This window comes from Saccopteryx bilineata, chromosome 1 (genome assembly GCF_036850765.1).
Source record: "Saccopteryx bilineata isolate mSacBil1 chromosome 1, mSacBil1_pri_phased_curated, whole genome shotgun sequence".
Taxonomy (NCBI): Eukaryota; Metazoa; Chordata; class Mammalia; order Chiroptera; family Emballonuridae; genus Saccopteryx; species Saccopteryx bilineata.
The window spans coordinates 126308389-126328902 of record NC_089490.1 but is presented as its reverse complement, the minus strand read 5'-3'; the positions used below and the strand labels follow the sequence as shown (position 1 = coordinate 126328902).

At 40.4% G+C, this 20514-nt stretch overlaps 1 protein-coding gene across 5 annotated transcripts in view; it reads left to right on the top strand.

The window, feature by feature from the left end:
- Window positions 1-14803, top strand: part of ITPR2 (inositol 1,4,5-trisphosphate receptor type 2) — a 525086-nt gene extending 510283 nt beyond the window's left edge. For all 5 annotated transcript variants that reach the window (XM_066264976.1, XM_066264974.1, XM_066264967.1 and 2 more), the window contains 2 exons: window positions 11745-11906; window positions 12594-14803. In XM_066264976.1, coding sequence (XP_066121073.1) covers window positions 11745-11906; window positions 12594-12680 — 249 coding nt within the window. In that variant the 3' untranslated portion in view covers window positions 12681-14803. The remainder of the gene's footprint in view (window positions 1-11744; window positions 11907-12593) is intronic.
- Window positions 14804-20514: the final 5711 nt, after the last annotated feature.

The following is a 20514-nucleotide window of genomic DNA, read 5'->3' as shown; positions in this document are numbered from 1 at the left end:
CCAGATAGTCGGCTGTGGATGCATTGGCAGCTGTGGTAAGGTTCTTTTCAAGCTGTGCACCGTCCTGTACTTGTTCCAAGTTCCAGAGCCCTCGAGACAGTGGTCACTGCTCTACTCTACAATGCTATCATCTAACCAAGAGTTCAGTCCCATTTCAACATCACACCCTGCTTGCCTCTATTCCAAAAAAAACATATTGGTTTGGACTCAATTCATTTTTTTTTTTATTCAACTACCTTCAATCCAGATGATGTCCTATTAGAAGAATCCAGTGAAGACATGTTAGCTCTTTGATGCTAACGAAAAGTTTGGCCTGAGTGTAAGATTTCTTAGGTGCAACTTGGCACGTCATCTTGGTCCAACTTTGAATTTATTATTAGGTCTTGGTATTGTGCTAACCCAAAAAGAGCCACTCCAGGTTTTTATCACGACCATGCTCCCGCTTCTGGTGACAGACTTTTGAAACAACTCAGAGGCTGGTAGAAAGGCCAGTGATGATATATTTTTTAAAAAATCCAAAAAACTAAAGGAAAAATTAATTATTTAGAGAAGGTCATTGGAATTAGGAGAAATTTCAGAGGATTATTAATATCTATCCACTTTAAAAGAAAAAAGAAAGAATGGGACATAATGAAATGAGATTGTTAGTATGAAATACTCCCATGAAAAATATCTCAAAACCCATTTTTAAAGGTAATTTACAAGTGACCAAAATAACTTACGGATTCTTAGTAGATAGCACCTGATAATCATTCTCTCAGCAATTTACATACATAAATGTAATTTTCTAATCTATAGAGGCTGCCAGATACTGATCCAGAACTCTTTAATTCTCCTAACTAGTTGATCCAGGTACCATAAATTATAGTCCAGATTTTACTGGAACCCAGATGGACCATAGTTTTCACTGGAACAGTCCTGGTTATACCATTGTTGCTGCATTAATAACACTTCTTTCATGCTTAAATGTATCCTTGTTTAGCCAGCAAATTATATGATTATTCAATCAATGTGTAACATGAGTCCAGTTAAGGATTTTTCTTTAAAGTTCATCCATTGATTGGTAATGTTAAGATATCACTGGTTTGGTCTTGAATTATCTAGAGTGATTGTTCTCAAACTTTAATACACATCAGAATCACCTTTAGGGCTTGTTAAAACACAGGTTACTGGGTCCCAAACTTAGAGCTTCTGATTCTGTAGGTCTGGGATTTGGTCAGAGAATTTGTGTTTCTGACCATTTCCCAGTGATGTTGATGCTGTTAGCCCAAAGGAGACACACGTGAAAACCACCAGCTCTCGTCCTCTGCTTATATTTTCATGAGAAGGGAAAAGATATAAGGATAGGCTAAACATATTAAAATCACAGTTTGATAAAATGTCTTAATATCAGGGACCAGTTAAAAAAAAGAAAAAAAAAATCAGCTGGTGAGCTGGCCAACTGCAAATTCAGCTTAATCACATTATGACAGGTAAAGCTGTCATGATTGATAACCATGTGTTGGTTCCTTCACTGCACTACCCTATATGATAATTTTGAGATTTGGTGACTATTTATTAAACAGTTGGCTCTCAAAGAAAAAAGAAAGCATTTTATTTTATCCCAATGGAGAAATGTAGGTAGTCTTTTGCTACAGGTTTGTGGGAGACAGACCTGTATGTGCTATATATATGCACACGCACATAGATGTGAGGAAAAAGACAGTGAAGTTCAAATGGCAACAGGTGCGGTCACTGAAAGAGATTCTAATTCCATTTGTTATTGTGTTACATTTGAGTCTAGTTAGTGTTATAAAATTTCTGGGAATTTTTTTTTTTGAGAAATAGTATTTTCTGTATAGATTGTGTGTGTGTGTGTGTGTGTGTGTGTGTGTGTGTGTGGTGTTTCCTTGAGCTCTACATATAAATTTATTTTTTTTTTATAAGTGTATTATTTTTGTATTTTTCTGAAGTTAGAGGCAGGGAGGCAGTCAGACAACTCCCACAGGTGCCTGACCGGGATCCACCCGGCATGCCCACAAGGGGGCGATGCTCTGCCCATCTGGGCCTTTGCTCCATTGTGACCGGAGCCATTCTAGCGCCTGAGGCAAAGGCCATGGAGCCGTCCTCAGTGCCTGGGCTGACTTTGCTCCACTGGAGCTTTGGCTGCAGGAAGGGAAGGGAGAGATAGAGAGAAAGGAGAGGGGGAAGGGTGGAGAAGCAGATGGGTGCTTCTCTTGTGTGCCCTGACTGAGAATCGAACCCAGGACATCCACACGCCAGGCTGATTCTCTACTGCTTAGCCAACCGGCCAGGGCCTATACATGTATTATTCTTAATTCTTCTTCTAATAAGTTGCATTTGGTGGAGATGAATATAATGATTATATTTGAGAGAAATTTCAGCAGAGTCCTATCCTATCAAAATATCAGACAGGACTTACAGAAAGCTATTTTGATGTACATTTTAGAAAAAATGTACCACTTATTTGTCAATTCAGGGATTGGGTTTTAATTTTAAAGGACATAGCTGGATCCTTTCTCCTGCCTCCAGTCCCTACATTTGTCAGACAACAGTATGTTTTCCAGCCCCTCTTCCCTTCCACATGAACCCAAGACCTGCCTGTGGACTCCTGTGAGAACAACCTTCTTGTTGCCCTCACTGAGTAATACTTGTCATTAACATGTGGCATGTTTCTAGGAATGAGGCTAGAAACCCAGATTGACAGTATTATGGGTGTCCCTTAAATTTCTGAGCTAATGCCAGTGGTGGGAGTCAGCCAGTTAGCACCGGTTCAGCAGAACTGATACCTAATTTTTTGTTGAGTTCAGTGAACTGGTTGTTAAAATGGCACTGGTAATCAGGGTTCTCTCTAAGGTGGGCGCCTGAGTAGCTGCCCAATGTGGAAATCACAAATTTATATTCCTTACTCTTTTTTAACATTCATCTGCACAACAGTGTATTCTAAGCACCTGTCGTAATATTTATTCCGTCCATAGGTGAAAAAAATTTGACGAAACTATACATGTAATATTTATTTATTTTATAAAACTCATTATGCCTCTAATAAAATATTATATTTTATGTCCGTGTTTCTTACTTCAGTAAACAGACATATAACATAAAGAGAAAAAGAGCCAAACAACCAGAGGGTGACAAGTTGTCATTGGAAATATCTTTGCCTGACCAGGCAGTGGCACAGTGGATAGAGTGTTGGACTGGGATGTGGAGGACCCAGGTTCGAGACCCCCGAGGTCGACAGCTTGAGCGTGGGCTCATCTGGCTTGAGCAAAAAAAAGCTCACCAGCTTGGACCCAAGGTCGCTGGCTTGAGCAAGGAGTTGCTTGGTCTGCTGAAGGCCCGTGGTCAAGGCACATATGAGGAAGCAATCAATGAACAACTAAGGTGTCACAAAGGAAAAACTGATGATTGATGCTTCTCATCTCTCTCTCTGTTTCTGTCTGTCTGTCCTTGTCTATCCTTCTCTCTGACTCTCTCTCTCTGTCCCTGTAAAAAAAAAAAGAAGAAAGAAAAGAAATATCTTCAAGAACAGTTTATTGTTTTTTTGTCAGATAGTATTTAATATTTTTTTCATTAATATTTTAAAACTTTTATAATCTAGTTTTGTGAACCTTTTGTATTGTTCTTATTTAAGTATTAAATGGATGAAATAATAAATACCTTTTGGTATATCATTTTTTTATACTTAAAATGGTTATTAGGGCAGAGAACTGGTTGTTAAATTATTTGAATCCCACCACTGGTTAATGCCTAATCTGCTGGCAAGGCCACCATGTTGGTATAAGGGTTAGAAGCCCACCTGCCTCTACTTCATTGAGCAGAGTCTGGGTTGAGGAGCATGAAGCACTCTCTCTTAACCCGACCGACTACTTTGACTTCAGAAAGAACCCTTGTCCAGCTCGTTTTCCTAAGTGGGAAGTTCTGGGAGAGCAGGAATGGTGTCTTTTCCTCGAGGACCTTCCAGTAAGTAGGCAGTGTCAGCATCGCCAGGATTCCTTTTGAGAACCACTTCTGCAGACCTTTTCAAACCAGAAGTGCGAAGAGGGGAATGTGGTGCATCATACTGAGGCTTTGAGGAATGGGTATGCTTGTCAATCTAGGGAGCTGTGCAGATGATTTTAGAATGGGAAATGCAGTGAAATACAAGGCTCCGAAGAAAAACCTTAGCAAATGGTCATGTGACAGCATATTCTAAACACAGAGGTTGGAAGCAGAGGTGAAAGATATGAAATGGTCTGTTTATATCCAATGCAATACAATGCGTGGTGTGTTCAACATGTTACCCCTTCATGAGCAATATTTTGGAGCACTCTGCAAAATCACAGTGAGTGTTAAGTGTCGATGTATTTCCATCAGCACCAGCATGTGCATCTCTGATATAATGCCTAGAGGGTTCATTTCTGATGTTCAGTAAATAAACTTTTAACATATCCCAGAAGAAGTAATCCAGCGGGTTCAAGCTTTATATATATATATATATATATATATATATATATATATATATATATATATGTATGTATGTGTTTTTTCCATTGTAGTCTCTATTTCCTTTGACAAGTTCAGAAGCTAAGCACCTAGAGGCCAGAGCCTGTCCCAGCCACTTGTAACACTTATACACTTATGTCACCTTAGGCAAGTAACTACCGTATTCCCCCAGGTATAAGACGATCCCACATATAAGACACACCTTAATTTTGGGACCCGAAATTTGAAAAAAAAAATGTATTACATAAAGTTACTGAACTCAGGCTTTATTCATCCTAAAATTCATACAACTCATCACTGTTAAAACTCCAATCCATTAGCTTGCCCTCATCTGTGTCTGATGACGAATCACTGTCTTCAACAATGAGTGCAAAAACAAGCGCGAAAAGCGGGAAATGCAAGTAAAAAAAAGTTCTATAACCACTGTATAAGACGCACTCAGTTTTTAGATCCCAAAAATTTTGGGAAAAGGTGCATCTTATACATGGAGAAATACGGTAATTCTCTTCCTGCCTCGGTGTTATCATCTGTAAAGTGGGGATGTTCACAGTCTCTGCTTATGGAATTTTTGTGGGTATTGGCTCTAGCATGACAGAGCACCTGACACTTGCTAGGCTGCCAACAAATGGGGATTGACTGTGATATAGAACTACAATGCTTGCTCTCTCTTTTGCTTACATGCTGGCAACTTTTGATGTGCATCTTATAGAGTTCAGAAGACATAGGACAATGTTGCCAGTGTTCCGCTCACTGAAATCAGTCTCATAACTTTTACATCTCATTCTGATGTGGAGAGAAATTACTGAGATCTTTACATGTTCTTAAGCCTGTGGTTATTAAGCATCAAGAGGGATGGATTATGAGAGCTCTTCCAGTACATAATTTGGAAGCACTTGTCCGGAAGTGGCAGTCAAGTTCATGGACATCTGCTACTTTGTTGTAAGACCTCAAGGAAACCTAAACGTTCTAGGTTTCAGCTTGAGCATTTGTATTATGCTGAGCTTGGGTTCTATGGTTTCAGGCTTGCTTCTAGCTTAAATGCTGTTTCTGTTCACTCACTTGGCAAACCTGAGCTTTGTCTCAGCAATTTGATTTTTGAAATTTGCCTTGAATTCATAGTTCCCCGAATGACAAGCTGGGAGAGACATAGAGACAGGCACCTAGGGTAACATGCTGGTTTTACCGATGAGGAGACTGGGACTCATAGAGTAAGGCTTTTTCTCCCTCATATCACATAGCTACTTTTTGGTTGAGCTAAAACCAGAACCCAGGCGTCCTGAGTCCTAGCTCAGTGTTCTTTGCATTATACCACATTGCTTCTTTCCCATAAATGGGGTATCACATTTAAGAACCACATATGAAAACAAGGCACAGCAAGTCAAACACCAACAACCTAGTCATTTTATTGAATAACTACAAAATTAAACAAGTAAAATTGATCTGACTGCTAGAAGTACTATTAGAAAGAGTTTTACACTTCTGTCTATTCATCTTCTAGTCATCTAGAAAGATACATTATTATTAGAATGTAGGGATAGCAAGAGTGTTGTGGTTAGCATGCTCTGCTATCCCTTTTCAGAGCCCTGACGAGTTCATCTCCAGGCTTTACATTTTAGAACCCTCAAGAAGCTCTGAATTTCCCCCCTCCAAGTCACTAGGATCTCACATTGTAAGCGCAGTGTCTAATAGTTAATCTGCAACTTCTCTGACTTGAGACTACACTGTGGTTAAATATTTTCATTCCTGGTGAAATAAGGAAATGATTTCATATTGACTAACCAAAGTCAACATGGGAATCTGGTAATCATGATCACGAGATCTACACAGCATGTCTGAGTAACGTGAAATAACAAATCAGGTCTAACTGCTTTGTTAGGGGCAGACACATTACCAGTCAACACTGTGGGGAAGTGGTGTCCTGTTCACTGGTCACTGTTCTGCATGTCTGTCCAGTGGTTTCAGCTTAGGCTTAAGTCCTGGTCTCAACTATCTTACGCTGCTCAGTTTGAGCCTTCCATGGAGGCCGCTTGTGGTGCCGTTAGACTGGGAGAGGAACTTCCAGGTATTTCATTGGGAGCCACTGTCAGTGAAAAAGCGTGTGTAGTATTTAGTCTAAGAATACAATTGTATTAGAGTTAATTTTGGTGAAAAGGATATACTTGAAGAAACATCAATTACAAAAATTAGTTTTAAAAGACTGGCTTTATGGCTCTGGCCACTTGGCTCAGTGCCACCCGGCATGTGGAAGTCGCAGGTTTGATTCCTGATTGGGGCACACAGGAGAAGAGCCCATCTGTTTCTCTACTCCTATCCCTTCATTTCTTTTTCTCTCTCTCTCCCTCTCTCTCTTTCTTTCTCTTCCTCTCCTGCAGCCATGGCTTGATTGGAGCAAGTTGTCCCTGGGCACTGAGCAACAGAACAATGCTCCAGAAGGGCAAAGCATTGCCCCCTAGTGAGCTTGCCAGGTGGATCCCAGTTGGGGCACATTCGGGAATCTACCTCTGCCTCCCCTCCTCTCGCTGAATTAAAGGAAAAAAAAGACTGGCTTTATTTGTAAAAGGAGTACAGAAACAATCAATTTAGTTTGGTTTTTTCTTTTTTCCATTTTAATGAGAGGTGTAAGACATTCGAGTCAAATTCCTTAAAAATTAAGAAAAGGAACCACAGAGCATTCAATATGGGGAAAAAACATAATTATACATTTTTTTATTTAATTTCAGATTATGGTCAATTGACAGAGAAGAATGAAAGAAAAAAAACACAAAAGTAGGAGGGAAAAGACTGAGAAACAAACAAATAATCAAAACAGAAAGATACTGGCGGTGAAAGGAAGATGAGAAAAACCAGGAGTATTAAAAGAGAGGATGCAGTTTAGGGACTAAGAGAAAGGGTGGGAGAGCCTGTCGTGTCCTTCCCCTCCCTGGCCTGTACGCACAGCTTGCTGTTGTTTTCATCATCCTTTGATGGAAGTCTTTCTCTCCACATAGACTGTCAAGTCCATGAGCATGAGAATTGTGCTGGGTTTTGTTCACTATTGTTTTCCCAGTGCCTAGCACAGACATAGAAAACACAGTAAGAATTAGTAAATGAATGGAGGAACAAAGGAACAAGGGAAGAAAGAATGTGCAAGGAAAGAGAGTCCTGTGGCCCCAAGGCCAGGGTGATTGTCCCCCGAGAGCTGCAGTTGTTTGCCCAAAAGCCAGAGACTAGGAAACCTGCAGTAGCATTTCTTTGGAGGCAATGTCACAATTCTCACCCATGTTCTCTTTGGCTCAGTTACCGTTTGCTCACTAAGCAACAGAACAACAGTCGGCCTCTGTTTCTTTTGGAAACTTCCTGAAAGTTGATGTCTTCACCATCCACATCTTGAGTACCACTCTGTTATCTGGTATCTCCTGTCCGCAGGCGCAGCTAGCTCAGGCTCTCAACCCCTTCTGTTCCATCAGGCTCCCGGAGTCCATCCTGCTGTAGACCAACTGTCCTCTTCCAAACTGCTGCCTTTTTGGCTCTCCCAAAGGGAGCCTCTTCTCTGTTAGTCAGCTGGTGGCAACAGCCTCTAGAAGAGAGTCAGTGGACTCTGCTTCCCATCATGAAGACATCTCATATCTGCACCCTCCTATGAAAATGCATTTTGCAAGCCTTCCACATCGCTGTCCTAGAATACTTCCTGGTCACTCCTGTACATTTCATCACAGATTCTGGCCCAGGGCCGCCCACAGCCTCCTCATCCATCCCAACCACTGACCTCCTTCAGGATAACTTTAAGGACTTTGTGCATGATTCATTCAAAAGATTCACCTCTGCCTGACCAGGTGGTGGCACAGTGGTTAGAGTGTTGGACTGGGATGTGGAGGACCAAGGTTCGAGACCCCGAGGTCGCCAGCTTGAGTTCAGGTTCATCTAGTTTGAGCAAAGCTCACCAGCTTGGACCCAAGGTCACTGGCTTGAGCAAGGGGTTACTCGGTCTGCTGTAGCCCCACGGTCAAGGCACATATGAGAAAGCAATCAATGAACAACTAAGGTGTCGCAGCAAAAAACTAATGATTGATGCTTCTCATCTCTCTTCGTTGCTATCTGTCTGTCCCTCTCTGTCCCTCTCTCTGACTCTCTCACTGTCTCTGTAAAAAAAAAAAAAAAAAAAAAAGATTCACCTCTGAAAATTCAGTGATTCTTTTTTTAAATTGTAATATAAGGTCTACCAGAAAATTCTGTCCATTTCTATCACAGTAAGTTTTGACATGTAAGCACATGTTTATTTGGCGCATGTGTGCCTCCTATTTTTATCACTTAATGTATACATACTGATGTAGCAAATTAACTAAAACAAAGTTGATTCACGTTAGTCTTATGTGTGAAGCGATAGTGTACCCATGGCTACTGATAAAGTTCATTTACGCCACTGTAATTTTTACGAATTTCAACAAGGAAGAAATGCTACAGAAGCATGTCTGTCGCATCCACCATATTACCCAGACTTAGCACCCTCTGACTATCACTTGTTTTTGTCCTTAAAAAATTTTTTGAGGGGCAAAAAATTCAAAAATGAAGAAGATATCAAACAAGCACTGGTTCAATTTTTCGCATCAAATGATAAAACATTTTTCAAAAATGGGATATACAAATTGCCCTTATGCTGGCAAGAAATCATTAATAATTATGGCAATTATATTATTTAATAAAGTTTATTGATGATAAGAAAAATTTGTATTTTGTTTTATTCCAAAAACGGACAGAACTTTTCAGTATGCACAACATAGAATTAATCATCTGAAGAGTATAATTCTGTGGCACTAAGTACGTTTGCATTGTTATGTGGCCATCACCACCGTCCACCTCCAGAAAATTTTCATTTTCTCCAAATAAAACTCTGTACCCATTAAATACCAACTCCCTGACTCACCATTATTTTATCAGATTTAAGGGACCCTCTCTCATCATAGAATTTTCATTTTCTGACATTTTTCTAATCTTAGAATTTTAAATTTTATTATTCCACTTTTTATTCACAGTCTCCAAGTCTTACCAAGCAACATTGATACACACAGATCTGGGTTGGGATCCCAGCTAAAACATTTGCTAGCCTCAGTTTCTTCATTTGCAAACTTCAGATAATAGATAAGACTATACACAATTCACATACTAAAGAGATAAGAGAACCAGAGTTGATTGAATTGTGAAAAAGATTCAGTGCTTATAGAAACTTTATCACAGGTCTTTTCTCCATTCTTCCTACCAGTCATGCTCTTCACTCCAATCACTGCTTTGCTGACACTCCCAGCTTCCTTGCACCTGTCTTTCTGTTGCTCATTCCCGGAGACACACCATCCTCTACTGGTCCAGCTCTCTGCCTCAACTGCACACCCACCTGGGCTGTTGGTAAACAAAAGTCTTTGCAGGGGTCACCACAGGGCCTGGTCTCCCACTCCACTGGGCTGTCCATCCTGCCCAGCAGGCACTTAATGGGCCACTGTTTGGCTTCTCATTTTCCATACCAGCTATTTCAGCTCTTGCCTTTCACTCCTTCTTCCTGCTCTGCCACTGCCCCAGGAGTTACCATCTCTCTTCTCTGTTTTCATAGATCAGAGTTCTTAAACTTTAGTGCATGACCCCTAGGAGGTTCTGATTTGGTAAGAGGAACTCTGGAGTTGAAATCTGCAATCTTAACAAGCAACTCCAGGGGTATTTTGATGTACAAAGTGCACAGTCCACCTTTCTCCTCGGAAGGCTGTGATAAGCCACAAGTTTGTTGAGAGCAGACCTCCTGTCTTACCCAGTTTTCATCTCTAAATACCCGGCATTAGGTGAGGAAGGATTGATTGAATGAATGAATCTGGCTGTCACTATGCATTTCAAAATAAATTACCGTTCTCCTTTGATATGCTAATTAGCTACAGCTGTTTAAATGCAGTTTAAAACCCTTTAATATGTGTTCTCCTTAATCCTTAATCAACTCTTTTCATTGCCAGTGGGGGGGGGCGTAGGGGATTATAAAGAACTTGTTATTCTCACACTAGGACAACTACCAAAAAGAAAAAGAAAAAAAAAAAACCCAGAACCCACCCAAGGGATGGATGAGATGCAGAGACAGATAAGTTGGATCTCTGAGGGGAAAAGAGCACTCCGCTGGCTGTCATCCTGGGGGTCTTCCAGGCTGAAGTCTCTGTAGCCACTGCAGGGGGCTTTTCAGAAGTTGAAGGAATCAAGCAGGAAGGTCACACTTCTAGGGATGTTAGGAGAAGGTGACTTAGAAAGATAGGTAAATAGGGGTACAGACTGACATGCCTAATCAGTGGTGGAAACATCTGACTTCAAATCCTAGCTCTCCCATTTCCTAGTTGTGACAGAGGTAATTAAACTCCTGGGGTCGCCTGTTTCCTTGTTTGTAAAATGGGGGCAATACGATTTACCTTGCACGCTTTTTTTTTTTGAAGGATTCAAAATGGAATATAAGTAATGCACAGTGATTCTCTGACGGTAGGCAGTCAGGCAGAAGTTTCCAAGTGAGTTAGTTGGACCCTGCCTCTACTACCACAATGGAGGGAAGCTTGCGCGTGCGCGCGCGCGCGCACACACACACACACACACACACACACACACCACAGTCCACCTAGAAAAACAGAAGTGGTAGCAGATATCACCCTCTAGGGAAGTCTGGCTGAAGCCTCACCCCACTGCAATAAACTGTTTCCAGAGGGAGCAGACAGAGTAACCCAGGGCCGTGCCCTCCCACTTCCCTCTTCCCTATGGCCAGCTAGAGCCTGTCTTGGGGAAGTGGGAGGTAAGAGCGTGGGTGGCTAGAACTGAAACATTTCTCTTGCCATCCTCCTATTCCTCCTCCCTTTTCTCTTTTGTGACTGTGGTGGGGGGCGGGGAGAGTGCATACTTACACTGTACTCACACCTGGGTCTGCTCCCCCAGGCTCCCGATCCTAGCTCATCATTCATGGAGATTCACCGAATGCTTGTGCACTTTGGGGCTGTTCTAAATTTATATCCGGGACCTCCCTGGGAGCCCATAGGAAGGTTTTTGCAATATTTAAGATCTTCCCCCAGCTCACGAAGACCAGTGTTTGACCCCCCACTTCATTCCCACCCTCAGCTCCTCCCCATCTTTGGCTCCAAAAAGTACCTTTTGCTTTGAGTGCCAGGAGACTTTGATTTATATGTTAATAATAATGAACACCTATAAACAGTCTTTACAGAATGTCAGGCTCCCTTCTGTACTTACTCCCTTGTTCCTGAACATTTATTTTCTTTTAGGAGAAGAATTTGGACTGGTTTCCTCGGATGCGAGCCATGTCCCTTGTTAGCAATGAAGGTGACAGTGAGCAAAATGAGATTCGGAACCTGCAGGAGAAGTTGGAATCTACCATGAGCCTGGTCAAACAGCTGTCAGGCCAGCTGGCGGAGCTCAAGGAGCAGGTCAGTGTGCTCCGGGAGATGGAGCTGGGTGCAGGTGGGGACCGCTCACTACACTGAATCAGGGGACATCAGAGATTCCTGGGAGCAAGCTTGTGGAACTTAAAAAAATTCCAATAAAGAAACCGCAGGTTGTACTGTGAGAACCACGTCTCAGCAAGCAGAGGCTTCTACTTACCCACGTCCCCAGCTTGTGTGACACTTCTTCTGCGGAAGGCTCAAACGCCAAAATACAAAGGCCTCTTTGCACTTTTTTTTTGAGAGAAAATTATGTTTCCTACCATCAGAGTAATTACTAAACTCATTGGGAAGGCAGGTCATCATTAGTCTCTGTCAGTTCAATGCTGTAATCAGCCCCTTCATCATGTAAAATTGTTAGCATCTGTAAAAGTAATCTCAGAAGTAAATGTGGTAGCTGTTACAATGACTATGGTGACGGTGACGATTCTGTGACAAGCTGGGACCGCTGTAAAAGAACCATGGTTCCTGTTCTAAACCACAGGGGGGAGCTTTGTTTTCTGTTTATGGAAGTTCACTTTAAAAGTATTTTCCCTTTTTTGAATAAATATATTCTGTATGATGCCAGGCAGACGGTAGGTCCTTGGGAAATGTTAACCCAACCCGGAATGGCTCTCCAGCCCTGAGGAAGAGTGAGGACATCAGCTCAACACACTGTCTCTTTTTCCCCAGATGACAGAACAAAGGAAGAATAAGCAGCGACTGGGCTTTCTCGGATCAAACACAGCCCATGTGAACCATCACATGCCACCACACTGACACCATGGGGGAAAGCCGTGACTAGCCTTTCATCAGCGTCCTGCCTGATCACTGAATAAAGAACTGAGACGGAGGGGAGTGAACAGTGCCTATTGTTTGAAAAGCTAAAAACAACCGAGTGCCAAGATGTTCCGAGAACAATTTATAACTGTTTTCATGGTTGAGAAGACCACACTTAAAATGCAGCCGCTGGAAAGCACACATCACGTATTCCTAATGCAACGTGAAGTGACCCACTCACGTGGAGGGAGGGGGTAGGGAGAGGCAGGGCCGAAGGAGATGCCGTGCTGAGAGAACTACAACATTTTTTTTAAGTTGCTAAGAATCCGTTTTGTCTTAAATGTTGACTGCAACCTTTGCCATGGTTGGTTGGACTTTCTTTTAATTGTGGCATGTAGGTCAGTGACACAGGAAGTTGTACCTGGGTGGGTGAGTTGTACTATAGAAAATTACTGAAAAGATTCAAAAGAAGAGTTGCAAAGAAAATGTTAATGCTTCCAGACCATAGCTGTCACAGGGCAATTCTCTTATTTATAACATGTGACACAGTGCTTTGGAGCTTCTGTGTTGCAAGCTGATGTCCCCACTGGAATGTGACTGCTTTCTCCCCGATCCAGAGGGGCTCAGTCCTCCACATGAAGCACAAAAGGAGATTTTCATATGACTTGTTAAAAGCATGTTGTAAATCATGTCTCGGCTAAGACTTTTAAAGATTTGAGGAAGAAAAAGCTGACAGTAGGCCCCAGGGAAGAGTTTTTTTGAAAACGTATATGTGCTATTAAAATATATTGAGATTAATAAATGAAAATGCATAAAGATGATGGAAAATACTGAGAAACTTACGATGATGGGGATTTTGTAAGTATGGAGTAAAAGCTATTTGATCCATGTTTGCTGTGTTTAAGGAACTGAATGGTTTTATTCTTGCAGTTGGGGGTGGGGGGGATCCAAGAAATTTATTGAATAATCAAGAAAATGCAGCATGGCTGTTTTAAACTGAATTGGTGAGAGCTTTTCGGCATGTAGAAAGATAGTCATCTCTTCCCCAAATTGTTTTATGTCAAATTATGCAACTTGAATTTGTGGAGGGAGAAAATAACCTGCCATACTCATGTTATTCTTAGAAATTACGATTTTAGAGTGTTAAAGCAAGACTGGGGTAATGCAAGTGTTAGGAGCACCACTGTGTGGCGAGGGAGCAGGCACATGCCACTCAAGTCTGGGAGATGCTTTGCGAGTTGACCTTCGGACCCAGCCCCCCAAGAACAAAAAAATTGCTTCCAGAGTCTTTAAACTCTGACGTTATTACCACCAAGGCTGAAGGCCTGGACAAAGTTTACTATGACAATTTTTAAAGCTTTTGGATAGTTTTAAGCTATTGGGTCCTAAAATTCTCAAATCTTTTGTCTAGATAGGTTATAAAAGGTTCCTAACCAGCCCTGTGAAAATCTGGACTTGAAGCAAAACTATTGAAACCTTGAGTAATAAATTTTTGATCAGAAGCTCCTGGCACCCACCACCCCATCTTCAGCCCCCACCCCCAAGTTAAGAATTTTTTACTCTGACATGATAGTATTTTTTCTGACCAGTTGCTGAAGACCAGGGTCCAACGAGACAAGGAAATTGAGGTAAGAACTTTGAACCCAGTAGGCAGTCAAAAAATGTATAAGAATTCTACTATCCCTAATTACCCTTAATTCTTTTTTGTTACTGGTTTGTTTTTTTTTTACCCTTGACTCTTTATTAAAACTTAATATCACATATTTGATTTTTTAAAATGGTTTCAACAAAACAGCCATTGTTTCCATTCAAGACCATCATTGTTAGAACAGCATTAGATGCGAAGTGCTATTTAAACTGTTGAATTAGGCCGAGTTCTGTGAGGAGGGAAAGAAAGTGCTAGATGAGCATATTCTAGTGTAGGTATCTCTCTTTCAGCACAAATATTTTTGACATCTGAACATCAAGGGAACAGATTAATTTTTACAGATGAGAGTGACCTGTCTTTCAGATGACGAACTGTCTAGTCTTTTCTGACGCTATGATAGTTCTTTTTTTTCTGGGAGTAAGCCATTGGGTTAGTGGCAGCTCACTGTTTCATAGCACATTGTCTCCTGTGGGAAGCGGCCAAAAGAGATTGCAACTAACGAGAGTCTTCTTATTTGTTCAGAATTGAAGTATTTCTCAGTTGTGCTTCTCTTTCTTTTCTGCCTAAATACCTAAAGATTACAAGGCAACATGAATAAAAGCAAGCAAACAAAAAAGACATTTTGCAGGTTATTGATTCAGGGAAAAGATAATAATGCAGAAATATAACATCTGACTTATATTTGTTATATATATATATACATATATATATATACACACACACACTTTTGTAATGCAACTGGAATATTGTCATAGACAAGAATTAATTAATGTTCTCATATTTATATCATGACATTAAATACAATCATCCTTGATTTTGATGTTAAGGGAAAAATTTTACTGTTCAGTTGTTAAAATCCACATGAGGTTAAAAGTATCTATTAATATAATTTTTAATTTTGAAAGGATTTTATTCCCCTACATGGTTTATTCTGAGGCCCAATAGTTTAATGAAAGTATGTTTCCTAAATTAAAATATCACTTTTAGATGACAAAATGTTTGTATCATAAATTATAATATTAATAAATAAGTTATAAACTTGTAAAACTTATTCTATTCTTTAATATATTATTTTAGAAAGGGCTCCTTTTCTTGAATATTGAACTTTTTCTGTTGATGAAGAGGATACAGTTTCTAGTAGATGACTGATACTATCAGGAAGATATTTCATTTAAGTCAGAGCTAACTATGTGCTTCTTTCCATATTCACCATTCACAACTCATTGTTTTGACTGCTCTTTTTCGTTTATAGTTGGGGCCACTTCCTACCTCCATGCCCCTGGACTGAGATGAGTGGAAAGGCTGGAGGTCTGGGGTCAAAGAAAGTGAAGATTGGGTCTTCACTGTGATTAGGGAAAAGAAGGAGTAAATGACAGATTATAGGAAGAAAGGAGTTTACCCTCCAGGGGCCCAGTAGACTGGGACATAGGTACATAAATATTGCACAGGCATAATTTTTTTTCTATATATTCTCTCTCCATATAATATAGATATATTAAACACACCAGTAGCTATTGCTAAAACATGCAGAGGACAGAGCTTTCTGGAGAGTAGCTATAAGAGGAATGTTCCCTCAGCTGGTCTTAAATCTATATGCAGTAACAAATCGGCATATTCTGACCCACAGCCCCTTTCCAGGACATGTGATACAGTGCAAACCAGAGAGGACCATGCATCCGAAACACAAACACAGATCCCAACAGGGGCAGGCAAGCCATTCAAACGGGTGAAGCTGTGGAGTGCACACCATATGTAAGGAGTGGGAGGCCATGGTGAGCTTTCTGTTCGTAGAATTTGACAGCTAATTCCAAATTTTAGAAAATCCCTGAGGCCAGTTGGCACCTTCTAATCACCCATTTGCCATCTCTGAGATAATTGTAAAATTATTCCATTTAGTAGAAGAAAATAAAACCAAGCACAGGAGCTAAAATGCATGTGAAAACTGAGAAATCTGCAGACAAGCCCCGGTGTCATCTCTGCTCTGGCAGGTTTGCACAGAACTGCCCATTTACACAGTTGTCAGGCAGTGCTTCTCATACCCCCTGCAGGCCGTTTCCCCTGCAGGAGATGGTTAGTATATTTGCCTCAAAAACATGATTTTAATATAATGTCAAAACCAGAGAAGTATAATTTATAAATTACTTTTAATAAAATTGGACATGTGTAGCTTTATCACATGTGGTACTTCAGGTGTTTTATTCATTTCTTACCATGTTTCTAAATAATATATCCATTGGTATGAAAGTCATTATTGCTATTTTACATAGGGAGACATGAGGGACAAAAAATGTGGTGACCTGAACTACACTGATGAGCTAATCTATATGAATTATTATGCCCAACGTTTAAGAGGAGTTGGCCAAAGTCCTGATTATCCATTACCTACTGGTGTTTTTCATATATATATATATATATATATATATATATATATTAGAGAATATATATAGGAAAAAAACAACATTGTGTCTGAGTGTCTGATACCCAGCATAGGCTTAGTGGACACAGGTCATTGGTCATCTGGGATTTCCTGGTTAATGCCCAGCACTTCAAATAATAGTTCCCCTCAGATGAGAATGAAGCATGCAATAACTGAAACCAAAATGAGTAGAATGAATCACATACAGACCACGAATGGAATTCTCTGCTCATGTGGACTTTTCCAGTGTGCCACAATTCCTTGAAGAATTGTAGCAAGAATTGTTTTGTTTTGACTGGAATCAGAGGAAAGGTTGGAGGAGGGAAATTAGACAATGAGTTCCTCTTCCAGTGAGAGTAATTGGCACAAAGGGCAGGAGTATGCCCGTGGAGGGGAGTGAGACCGACATCCGCAAGTCACCCTGCCTTTGACTGGTCCGCCTGGCTGCGTTGAGTCTTAGGAGGCCAAGTCATCAGGGCAGGACCAAAGGTCAGAAATCAGTGAACTTGAGCCTCTTTTGTTTTCCTCCCTGACAGCAGAAGTGCTAACATATCACATGGAGTCGGTTACATGGCAAACACATACAGAAGCCAAGTTTTCTGCAGTTAGAAAATTATGGGAACATAGAGAAGTTATTGAATTCAGTTTGACTCAACTTAACAGAGAATTCTGGTTTTTACACTTCATTGTGGATTTTCCCCTAAAGAAGCCTGTTCCCAGGTAACTCCGGTCATTGGTGTAAAGTCAGCCCCAGGCACGGTTGCCCTCCTCACAGCTGTGGAAACGTGGTACAGGTGTGCGTTTTCTCAAAAATCCATTGCAGCACATCCTTCCAAAGTTCTCTCAACTTGATTCCTATAGGAAAAGGCTCCTGAGACTGCTGCCAGTTTCCATAACCGTGCCTTTAGTTTTGTTTCTATAATTGTCTTCTCCTTGGACAATTGCATCTGCCTTTCTGTATACCATAATCTTTTTCTTCCCTTTCAATGTAGAACAATGTTTCTTTGTTATTCTCTTCTTCTTAGCCATATATTCAAATAGAAATTCTGTGAAGACAATACCTTAAGATGAGACCCAACTTTATAAAACTAATGCATTTGATATTAACTGGGTTTTGTCAGAGAAGCAAAATCATGATGGGTAACTTGGACTGAGAGGTTTCCTCCGGGATTTCAAATCATACAGTCGTGCTGAAGAACTGGCGATGAGCTCTATGGACAGCCGGCATGCCTGCATCCGGTGGTGGGGCCTACGTCAGTGTGAGTCAGTGGGCTGGCAGTCAGGAAGAAAAGCTGCTGTAGAGCAGGGAAGAGCAAAGACAAACTGGAACCCATGAGGACAAATTGCATCTAGCTGTCATCAACTCCAAACTCCATAGCTCATGTGACCTGAAACAGAAGCTGGTGGCCTTCACCATGGAGTTGCATGTGCATCTGATGCAAGACTTAGAAAAACTGAGGAAGAAGGTCTAATGGGGGCTGCAGGATGGCAGGTTGGCTGCTGCCCACACTGACCAGGCTAGCCAGGAAGTCAGGCCACGAGTTGCAGTGGTGCCTGTGCCCACTCCTTCAGAACCTAACAGTTGGTACTTTACTTCCACCTTCCAAATCTCATGAAAGTACCTCCTGTGGTCAAAATTAACCTGTAATCCCATGAGAAAGGGGATTCTGGGAAATGTAGTTCCATCTAAGCCAAATTGACATAGTTGTACAAAGCTACTCCACTGGAGTAGACCTTACGGAGATTCACCAATAGTGATGCCCCTTGTCACACTGGATTACAGTTGGGTGGAAACACGTGATGAATTCTGACCAATGGCTCAAGCGCAGTTGACAAGCTGAGGCAGTAAAAAGTCCCTGTACAACCTCCAGTTCTTTCTCTACCACATCAATCATGGAGCTCAAAATGGAACCAGCCTGAATCCCTGAGTCACCTCTTTGAAGAGAACTACACTGGAGAGTCTTGATACATGTAGCTGAATTGGTATGAGTGAGAAATAAACTTCTGTGTGTTAAACCACTGAAATTTCAGAGGGATATTTTGGTTGTTAAATAAATGAGATTGGGAAGTATGTGATTGTTACTGTAGCATTACTCTGCCTACCTGACTAATTCAGACATACCTATAAGGAACAAGAAAACGGACCTTAATATAAAACCTCTGGGGTGTGTCCAATAAAAATATAACATAAAGGAAAATCTATATGTGCAAAATAGTCATTATATCATTATATATCATTCAAAAATTGAATGTAGTCCAAAGGTCTAGTAATTTGGGTATGTTTAAAAATGTATGATTTAGTCAAAGGCTAGAGTGATATAAAATCTATGAGAAGTATATAAAATGAGACAACATTGGAAAAGAGGCAGGATAAACTTAAAAGGTGGCTACAAATTATATGTATACTATTAACTATATAAAAGCATGTTTCTCTAAAAGACTTAAGCAAAATACTCTATAATTATATTTGCTATATAATTGTAGGATTATACCCTATTTTCCTTTTTTTTCTAAACTTTTCTGGGTGTTAAATTGATTTAGTTGTTTAATGATATTTTTAAAAAGAAAATGAAAGTTGTATTAAGTCCAGCAAATGTTATCTGAGAATATTTTCCCAAACTCATTTACATTTTCATAGGGTCACTGGAACTGTAGATTAAATGAATACCATAGCCAAGTTTATGTTGGTTTCAACAAGACATTTAAGGAAAATTGCATGATGTCCCAATGGACAAGAGAGGAAAATTTGTCCTGAATGAGAGTAGATTTCTGCATGTGGACAATTCTACTAAATGAATTGTCCATATAGAGTAAAATATCCTTGGCCTATTGTTAGATCTAACACATGTTATTGCTTTTAATCCCAACAGAAGTCCTAATGGTAGATATTTAATATCCTTCCAAGGTAATATTTAATATCCTTTCAATTTTACAGATGAGAAATTGAAGTTGGTTGTCTTAGTTATCACACAGTTAGTTACTAGTGGAGCTAAGACTAGACCACTTTCTTCCCTATTTGCCTGTAGAAGAAATGTATCATCCTCACAAGACTGCAAACCCACTGAGGTCGGAACTAATGTTATTAATTCTTATGAGCCTGATGTTTATCGCAATGCCCAGAATACTGATGTCTATCAATGCCTGATAGCAGGGAATCACAGGACCTATTCATCTGTGGAATGAATAAATAGATGCCACACATGACTTTGCACTCTCTCAAATATCATGACTACATCCCTGAATACATATTTTTATGGAAAATGAAAAATTAAAATTGAAGGTATTAGGCAGGTGTTGGTGATTTCACTTCATGTGAAATAGCTTGGGAGAGTGGGTAGACTCTATGAGTTAAAATAATACATATGGGAGAATTAACATTTTAAAGAGAATATGTAAAAAGAGATATTTCCATATGATCTAATTAATTTTCCAAACTGCTGACAGAGAGACCCTTTCTTGAATCCCACCCAAATAAGCATTTTCAGTGCTTACTTTCTGAGGGTGTGTCTATACACCAACCCTCCTCGCCGGCTCTGCCTGCCTCTATTTTATTATGTGACATTTTCATTGAGCTATTGAAATTGGATGTGTCAGACACATTAAAAGCAATGGCAGTTGTGGCAACTTAGTTGATATATTTTTAAATAAACCAAGAGGGCCATGTAGATGTCAAGGGAATAAATTGCTCTGTTTAGCAACAAGTGATTTATTTAACTACTGTGGACAAAGTCCAAGCAATGCCAAGCTGCATACATTTTGGGAAAAGCTGA